Source organism: Callorhinchus milii, unplaced genomic scaffold, assembly GCF_018977255.1.
Source record: "Callorhinchus milii isolate IMCB2004 unplaced genomic scaffold, IMCB_Cmil_1.0 Scaffold41, whole genome shotgun sequence".
Classification (NCBI taxonomy): domain Eukaryota; kingdom Metazoa; phylum Chordata; class Chondrichthyes; order Chimaeriformes; family Callorhinchidae; genus Callorhinchus; species Callorhinchus milii.
The window spans coordinates 379,148-388,712 of NW_024704782.1; the positions used below are offsets into that span (position 1 = coordinate 379,148).

The 9,565-nt window shown below is 51.6% G+C and overlaps 1 protein-coding gene and 1 non-coding gene across 2 annotated transcripts; one reads left to right on the forward strand and one right to left on the reverse strand.

Annotated features, from left to right (window-relative positions):
* The first annotated feature begins 1,182 nt into the window (after positions 1-1,182).
* On the forward strand, positions 1,183-3,318 carry LOC103172126 (C-reactive protein-like). Its single transcript, XM_042345332.1, has 3 exons — positions 1,183-1,264; positions 1,969-2,037; positions 2,462-3,318. Exons 2-3 carry the CDS (start codon positions 1,977-1,979, stop codon positions 3,082-3,084), a joined length of 684 nt encoding a protein of 227 aa, XP_042201266.1. The 5' UTR covers positions 1,183-1,264; positions 1,969-1,976; the 3' UTR covers positions 3,085-3,318.
* Positions 3,319-4,128: 810 nt separating this feature from the next.
* trnat-agu lies at positions 4,129-4,202 on the reverse strand. Its single transcript has one exon. It is a non-coding gene; the product is annotated as a tRNA-Thr (tRNA).
* Between the last annotated feature and the right edge of the window lie 5,363 nt (positions 4,203-9,565).

A 9,565-nucleotide genomic window follows, 5' to 3' on the forward strand; every position in this document is an offset into this window, starting at 1 on the left:
AACAACAAAATTACATTTATAGAGCGCCTTTCATGTCGGGAGGACGTCCCAAAGCGCTGAACAGTCAGGTGTCGGGGCCCGAGCATGGGGGGAGGGGTGGTACGGGTGAGTGAAGGCAAAGAGGTGGGAGGGAGACCAAAGGCACGGACGAAGAGAAGGGTCTTGAGACCGGCCTTGAAGGAGGAAGGGAGGAAGCGAGGAGAAGGGATCGTGGGATGGAGTTCCAGAGTGTGGGGGCAGAGAGGCTGAAAGCCCGGCCACCGATGGTAGGGCGGGTTCGGGGGGGGAGACATGGAGCAGGCCGGAGCCTGATGAATCTAGTCCGCCTTCCAACCATCCTGACAGTCGCTTGACACATCGGGTCGCGCAGAGATTATTTCCTGAAATAAATCTACCTAAATGCGCTTTTTTGGAAAGAATCAACATGTTCTGCTTTCACCGTTTCCATCACAATAATCCTTGCATTTGATACAGTGCCTTATCACGTCATTGAGATGTCAGAATATTTTGCAAAGTGTAGTGACTGCGCATATCGGGGGCCAAACGCTGCAGCCAATTGTGCACAGCAGTGTCCCACAAAAAGTCGTGGATTGAGTGGCCAAATTATCATTATTTGTTTGTTTGTTTGTTTGTTTATTCATTCGTTAAGTCATTCAAGCACTCCAGGCTGCTACCCCACAGGAAAGGTGCTATATAAATTCAAGCTGTTGTTGTTATTTATTTTGAAGGGATTATTCATTACTCTCCAAAAAGCCATCCGCAGATTAACTTAACAAGCGGGTTCCTACTTACTGCGAGTTAAGCAGAGGTGTGCGTCCGCAGTAAGGAAACGTAGCTATGCCTTCTCCCCGGCCTTAGGCCTAAGGAGAGGGGTAGACCCCTTGGGAGCCATACATTTCCTACAATGTCTTCCTACAGATCTGTTGGGGTGGACTGTTAGGATGGATTAGTGCCTTGATCATCAGTCAACAGGCAGTCGGCCTCTTGCTGTTGACATTGGCAGAGTTAGCTCATCGCCCCCAGGGTGACCGAGACCTGAGCTTTGGAGCTACACACGAGAACCTGGCACATGTGCTCATGGAACCTGTCCTCTCTCCATCTCTCCACTCAATGGCCAGTCTCCATTCTCACATGACTACGTTAATTGGACCTGACTGGTTCCTGTTGACATGGGTGATCTCCCGCTGCATATAAATACTGTTCGCTTGCAGGAGGCAGCGTGTGGAGACTCTGCTCTTGCTTCCTGTTTGGTTTGGGACCCTTGGTAAGACCCTCTTTGTCTCTGCTTTGACAGGATTTGTTTGGTTCTCAGATACCTAGTGCCATTCGTTCATTGAGCACTGGTGACAGCTCCAGATGCCGGCTTGGGGGATGTGTTAAATATCCTGTGGGTTAATGATCTGAGGTGGGAGTGAGTCCCACTTTCAGCCATTTCTGCTCTCTGGAAATACATCTCAGAATCCCTCCATCCTGGAGTCTCTCGCCACACCCCCACCACCTCGCCAGGTCTCTCCATCTCCAAATCCTTCCTTTGTGCCTTGAGTCCTTGTGCCAGCCTGGCTCACTTGATTGCGCACTCGCCTCAGTACTTTGTGGGTTCAAGCCCCACGATCTTTCGAGACGCTGTCGGGAAAAGAGAAGGGAGTCTCTCTCTCTCTTTCCCCTAGTGTCCTGGTCAATAATATCCCCCAGATAAGATCTCTCGCTCACCTCATGAATGTTTGGGGGGAACATCACAGTGGGCAAAATTGGCCACCATGTTTGCCCACAAAAACGCACAGTCACTCCACTTTACAATAAATCCCGTGAAGAGTTTTGGGACGTCCTCCTGATGTGAAAGGGGCTGTGCCAAATGTAAGGGTTATGATAATTTGTTACTGACATGGGGGTGTGTGGGGTGATGGATCTCTCTCCTCTCTCTCTCTCTCGCGTTGTCCTGTTTTCACTGACTCTCAAAATTCTTAACAGAAACCACAATGAAGACACTTGTGATTTTCCTGGCGATAATCATGGCCGCATCTGCCGCATTCAGCAAAGGTGAGTCACCGTCACAGTAACCGGGGGCGAGGCTGAAGGGTCTTCGTCCTCCAGAACAACCTTGCGATCTGGTGATCTGTGGAGTTCTGTAGCTGAGGGACACCAGCCCGCGTGAGGGGGGGAACTATGTACATGGAAGTTGTTGTTGTTTAGTCATCAGAGGGCTGGCCTCGCAAGCGAGAGGACCTGGGTTCGATTCCTGGGCGATTCAGGGCGAAACGTTGGGCAAGTTTCCTTACTCCACACACACACACACACGCACCAACGCCTCTGTCGGTAGGAACCCGCTTGTCAGTCGATTGGGGGATAATTGAATAACCGTTTGATTTGTTGACCCGGTTGACCTGACGGTTTGGTAACCGGTTTGATCGTCGGCGATCCGGTGCTGAGGGTGACCTGGTGTTGATGCTGGTCTTGTGCCCAGGGCTCCTCATGCAGTCGCTGAACTTCCCGATGGAGACAGACGACAGCTACGTGAAGGTGCAGCCCAATAAGCCCATGGGCCTGACCGCCTTCACCCTCTGCGCCAAGATCCTGACGGACGCTGGCGGAGTCCTCTCCATCTTCTCCTACGCCACCCAGAACCACAACAACGAGCTGCTCCTGGGCAGGGAGACCAACGGCAAGTTCAGCCTCCACCTTTCGGGACCTCCCGTGCTCTTTGACGCCTCCATGGCTCAGGTGGGATGGACACCCCTGTGCGTCACCTGGGAGTCGAAGACCGGGATGACCGCCCTGTGGGTCAACGGCACTCGCAGCGTCCGTAAGAAGTACCAGACCGGTCGCACGCTGGAGGCGGGCGGAGTCATCATATTGGGCCAAGATCAGGACAACGTACAGGGGGGGTTCCAGAAGAAAGAGTGCTTTATTGGGGAGATGACTGACATCCATCTGTGGGATTACATCCTGGTTCCCAGTGAGATCAGGCAACGCAGCAGGAAATCCATCAATCCCAGAGGCAACGTGATTGACTGGAACACTATGAAGTATGAGACCAAAGGCACTGTTATTGTTAGTCCCTCAGATATCTACCCCCAGCAAAACTGAGACGTCTCTATATCTCTCTTTCCCCCACACATCCCACCCTCCACCCACTCCCCCTCTCTCCGCCATCTTCTGCCACATCCATAAGGCGTATTCCCAATCGCTCAGTCTATGACGCCAATCCCAATGCTTGACTATCACGTGGGTTACTTCACCATTGTGTGGGGCGTTGGGGGGTGGGATTTGTACATTGACCGTGGTTATATAATTCGAGCAAATAAAAGCGGTGAACATGGACTTGTGATGGTTCCTATCAGTGTTGATTATTCACTGTCGTTATTTAATATTTTTTAAACCTTTTTACATTTAAAAAAAATGCAATACCGAATTTTACACGGAAATTGTTTGTGGGGGACACTGCCGGGGCACAATTGGCTGCCTCGTATTGCCCACAAAATACACAGTCACGACACTTCTATTCAGTGTGTTCAGTAAAGCACTTTGAGACATCTCAAAGATGCGATGCGCTGTATCACATGAAGGGATTATTATTATTATTAAGCTCTCAACAATGTGATAAGGAGCGGGATGACTCCTTGCCCCCAGTGACTGGTCTGCCATTCCAGGTTCTGCTGATGAGCCAGAACTGGGGACAGGGAATCTTTTCACTGTTAACCCTGCAAACCGAAGCTCTAACGGGCCCGGTGGTCATAGCTGGGCAAGCAGAGGGCAAGCTTGGCCCAGATAGTGATATCAATGGCAAGATAGTGATATCAATGGCCAAGCTCTGCTCCACCACTGTCAAGCGCTCTTGGACGCTTCCCTGGGTGAGGGATCCATACACGTTACAAGTTGTCGTTGTAATTATTTCACGCGCTTCAATAACATCAACCAGTTAACCTTGTTTGTTCGAAGCAAGATAACCGCAATCTATCCACCTGGAGGGAAGCTGTTTCCCTGGTTGATAAAATTGCAAGGTCGATTGAGAGGGTCGTTTGAGAAACGAATGGCTGAGAGAAACTGAGAGAAATATCCCGGCAGTTTCAACAGTATTTCCTTCCCAATAATACAGCCTTTTCTTTTCAGGAGATTTAAAAATTCCTGGTCAGGCCCCGCTGGGATTCGAACCCAGGATCTCCTGTTTACTAGACAGGCGCTTTAACCAACTAAGCCACGGAGCCACACAGTGGGTGGAATGAGATAGAACAGGGCCAGGCAAATAATAATAATAATAATAATAATAATCCTTGCATTTGATATAGTGCCTTATCAATAATAAATAATAATAATCCCGACACCTTGTAATCTCTTCGAGACGTATCAAAGCTCCTCACAGGGTAAACTGCCAAGTGAATTGACTGTATGTTAATAGAAACATAGGAACAGGAGGAGGCCATTCAGCCCCTCGAGCCTGTTTGCCATTCTATAAGATCATGGCTGATCTGTACCTCAAGTCCAATTATATCCCATACCCCGTACACCTCAATATAATACAAAATTACATTTACACGGGGTCTTTCACACCAGGACAACAACAACAACTTGGATGTATATAGCGCCCTCCGCGCCGGACGGCGTCTCAGAGCTTCACAGTAACGGATCCCGGGGCCGAGACAGGGGGAGGGGGAGGAGCCAGGAGAGGGGAGGAGCCAGGGGAGGGGAGGAGCCAGGGGAGGGGAGGAGCCAGGGGAGAGGAGGAGCCAGGGGAGGGGAGGAGCCAGGCGAGGGGGAGGAGCCAGGGAGGGGAGGAGCCAGGGGAGGGGAGGGGCCAGGGAAGGGGAGGAGCCACGGGAGGGAAGGAGCCAGGGGAGGGGGGGAGCCAGGGGGGGGAGGAGCCAGGGGAGGGGAGGAGCCAAGAGGAGGGGGGAGGGGGTGGGGGATGGGGAGGAATATGACCAAAGGTGCGATCGAAGAGAAAGTCTTCAGCAGAGACCTGAAAATAGGAAGAGAGGGGGAGAGGCGAAGGGAGTGAGAAAGGGAGTTCCAGAGCCTCGGGGCGCAGTGGCTGAAGGCACGGCCGCCGAGGGTGGAGCAGAGGACTCGGGGGACAAGGAGGAGGCCAGACCCGGGGAACGAAGGCAATGGGCACTGTTGTGAGGAGAGAGGTCGGGGGGTGCAGAGGAGTGGAGGGATTTGAAGACAAGGTGAGGATCTTGAAGTGGATCCTCTCTGGGACAGGCAGTCAGTGCAGTCGGGCAAAGACTGGAGTGATCGGGGAGCGGAGTTTGGTGCGGGTAAGAATGAGTTTTGGATGACTTGGATGTTATGGATGGTCGTGGAGGGGAGTCTGGCGAGGAGGGCCTTTGAAGAGTCCATCCGAGAGGTGACAAAGTCATGAACCAGGGTTTCAGGGGCTTTTAGAGTGAGGTATTGGCAGAGACGGGCGATGCGTCGGAGGTGGAAGCAGAGGAGGGACTTGAGATGGACCTTGAAGCAGGCGAGGGATGGTAGGACGTGGAGCCCACAGAGCGGAGGGAGCAGGCGGTTGATAAGGGGTTACCAGGTCACAGTCACCCTGACCTAACAAATATCTATCCTCACACTCTTGAGGTGGGTGAAACGCAGCAGCCAATTGCACAGATCAGCGCCCCACAAACAGTCGTGGATTGAGATTAGGATGGAGGGCATCTGAGAGGAGCAAACGTGAAACGTAGGAACAGGAGGAGGCCATTCAGCCCTTCGAGCCTGTTCTGCCATTTATTTAGATCGTTTTGCCCCATATCCCTCAAACCCCTGACCTACCAACAATCTATCAACGTCACCTCACAGTGGACAATGGTCAGAACGGCCTCTCTCTGTATCACACGGTCTCCGCGGTTTGATCGACTGCTCTAACCTGACCTCGTGGCTGACTGGCCCCTCGAAAAGGGGGTTTTGGATTAAAATACGGGCCCCAAATCATGAGGGTCCTCATAAAACCTTCACATATTTAACCAGAAGGCCGGGATCCGGGCGATGATTTGCTGCCATGTTAATAATAATCCTTACATTTGATACAACACCTTATCACGTCTTCGAGACGTCTCAAAGCGCTTCACAGGACACACTGTAAATTGTAGAGACTTGGTATTTTGGGGACAAAACATATGCTGTCTATTCCCTGAGCTGCTAATTACAACATGTTGACTCGGAAGCGAGTGTGAGAGACTGAGCCAGGCTGAGACCTCCGATTCCCCTGGGTATGAGGTACAAGGTGTTGTGTAACTGTTTGTTAATGTAGGTGTGTGTAACATGGGCCTGGGACAAGATCTCCCCGGGGCTTTGTCAGGGAGATAAATGAGGACGTCTTGATTCTTGGTGTCTCCTTTCACCCTCGGCTCCTCTCTGCCATGGCTCAGTCGCACAGGATGGCTCAGTTTCAATCCATTTACTACCCTCTCCTGGCAGTGACTGGGGTTCCCTGTGAGTAAGATTCCCACCGTTACTGCTTCGTCTCTGCTCGGCTCTCAGAACTTCCTATTCCTAATGGATAAATAATAATAATAATCCTCGCATTTGACCCGGCGCCTTATCACACCTTCGAGATGTCTCAAAGCGCTTCACAGGATATGCTGTAAAGTGAATTGATGGCGTGCTTTGTGGGCGAAACGCGGCAGACAATTGCGCCCAGCGACGTCCCCACAAGCTGATTGAGTGACCAAATTATTTTTATTTATTTTGAAGGGATTATTACCCCCGGAAAAGCGATCCTCCAATCGACTAACAACCGCCTTCCTACTTACCGCTAAGTTTCGCCCTGACCCGCCCGGGAATCGAACCCGGGTCCTTTCGCTTGCGAGGCGAGAGCTCGAACCACTGAGCTCCAGGACTTGACGCGGGTGACAACATCTTTCTTCCAAGTCAGGGGGCATCACCAGCCAGGGGTCTCCATGTGCCGGGCACAGGCTCGTCTCTCAGTCTGGCTCAGACACCAAGAGGCCAGGATTATTATCATATTATTATCTCTCTCTCTCTCTCTCTCTGTCTCTCTCCCTCCAGTGAACTCTCTGACTATCGTGATCTTGATCCGGGGGGAGTGTGGTCTCTCGAGGTCAGTCACTCGCTACCTGCTGTCCATGGCAGTTGCCGACCTCCTGGTTGTCTTCACGGATGTCATCCTTTACCGCATCGCTGGCCTCTATTTCCCGGCCACTTTCCTGAGCCTGACACCCGTCTGCAAGCTCAGAGCCTACGTGCTCTACTCGACCCGGCACAGCTCGGTCTGGCTCACCGTCGCCTTCACCTTGGACCGCACTGTGGCCATCTGCTACCAGAGGCTCAAAGTCGTTTGCTGCACGGAGCAGACCGCAGCTGTGGTCATAGCCATCGTCTGCCTGTTCCTCACTCTACAAAACATCCCTCGCTGCTTCAAATACGAGCCCTCCTTCACGGTTAACCGGGTGCCCTGGTTCTGTAGAACGAAGCCCAGTTACTACACGTCTCTGGCCTGGACTGCCTTTTCCTGGCTCCAGCGCATTTTGACTCCGTTGCTGCCGTTTGTGCTCGTTCTCCTCCTCAACGCTCTGACGGTCAGGCACATTGTGCGGAGCAGTCGGGTGCGCCGGGCGCTGAGGGCGGGCAAGCTGGGAGAGCGGTGCGGAGTTGACCCGGAGCTGGAGAACCGCAGGAGGTCGATCGTGGTGCTTTTCGGGATATCTGGCACCTTCATCCTGTTGTGGTCAAGTTACGTGATGTATTTCCTGTACTGGAGGGCCACGGGCTCCCGCTCCCACTCCGGGCCCAGCGACCCACTGTACATCGCCAGAGAGACCGGCTACATGCTTCTGCTCCTCAACTGCTGCACCAACACGTGTGTCTACGCCGTGACCCAGGCGCGCTTCCGAGCCGAGATCAAGACCGTCCTCGCTCTGCCTTGGGGCCGGCTCCGCGGGCTCATCAAACTCCGGGAGTAAGCGAGCGACGGCAGTGGAGCTCGTCGCACGGTGATATGTATCGATGTATCGTCAGAGCCTCGACACAGGTAGAAGACGGAGAACTCGGGGATTCCGATAGAGAATTTAGGAAGAACTACTTCGTGCAGAGGGTGAGGAGGTGGTGGATCTCGCTGCCTGAAGCAAGTCAGTGTAGGTGCTTCCAAGAGGAAACTAGACCTTCGTAAGAGAGAATAATAATAATAAGCCTTGTGTTTGATATTGACGCCTTATCACGTCTTCGAGATGTCTCAAAGCGCGTCACAGACTATACTGTAAAGTGACTTCACTATATTTTGTGGGAAAAACGAAGAGAAGGGTATGGGAGGGAGTAAGGAGTTGGGGAAGACTGATGTGGAATAGAAACCCTTGTACGGACTGGTTGGGCTGTGAGTCCAGTTTCCGTACTGTAGGCTCTGTGAATTGTACGTAATATGATGTATTTGATCTATTGCTGTGTGACGCCCAAATGTCTTCAAGTGGTTAAAAATGCGAGGACTGTGTTTTGTGTTGAGAAAAGTTATTTGTTTTTTGAACTAAACTGAATAAAGTGATTATTTATTGCTGGACGGCCTTGTCTGTCTCTCTTGTCTGTCTCTCTTGTCTGTCTCTCTTTGACATCTGGTAATGATAATAATCCTCGTGTTTGAAGGGTGTCTTTGAGACGTCTCACAGCGCTTCCCAGGATATACTCCAGAGTGAATTGCCTGTGTACGTTGTGGACGAAAAGCGGCAGCCAATTGCGCCCAACAGCGTCCCACACGTAGCTGTGGATTGAGTGACCAAATTAGTATTATTTTCAGCTATTTAATTTAATTAATTATCCGAGGGATGGAACTGAGTGCAGGAGGAACCGATTGCACGGGCGAAGGAGTAAGAGAGTGTGAGAGAAGCCGTAGGAATGTCGCCTGGGCCGATAGATGGCAGATGGAGTTTAATATGGGGAGCATTAACGTAGGATCTAAGAGTCGGAAACACAAGTACTCCACGAATGGGATGGACCTTGCCAAGGGGGAAACTGACAGAGAGCGAGGTCTCGTCGCTCACTATGCCAAAATAATAATAATAATCCTGGCGTTTGTTACAGCGCCTCGTCACGTCTTCGAGACGTCTCGAAGCGCTTTCCCCGGCTACGCTACAAAGTGAAATGACTGTATATTTTGTGGACGAAACGCGGCAGTCAATCGCGCACAGCAATGTCCCCACAAAAAGCCATCCGCCAACCGACAAATAACCAGGTTCCTACTCACTGGGTAACCAGGCGCGGGGGTGGGGGGGGGTAAGGAAACTTGCCCAGCATCTCGCCCTGCCAGGTCTCTTCGCTTGTGAGGCGAATGGTCTAACCACTGAGCTACAGAACAACAAGAGTGTGAGTACGATGTCTGAGGATCGAAGTTCAGTGGCAATATAGTCCAAGTTGGAGCTGAACTGGCACCACATTTTACAGTGACTTCCGTGAGGCGCTTTGAGACGTCTAGAAGCCAGGATAAGGCACTGTAATCCAATGCAAAGGATTATTATTATTATTATTAATATTATTATTTTGCTTATCCCGCCTCCAGGAGCCAACGGGGTCTGTCGCCATTACATTCTCCTTCTCAAGCCTGGAATACACTGTAGAATAAGGTCTCTCG

Coding starts and splice junctions, on each gene's coding strand:
- LOC103172126 (XM_042345332.1), top strand. CDS start 1,977: ATGAAGACACTTGTGATTTTCCTGGCGATAATCATGGCCGCATCTGCC. Junction 2,038..2,461: donor ATCTGCCGCATTCAGCAAAG/GTGAGTCACCGT, acceptor TCTTGTGCCCAG/GGCTCCTCATGCAGTCGCTG.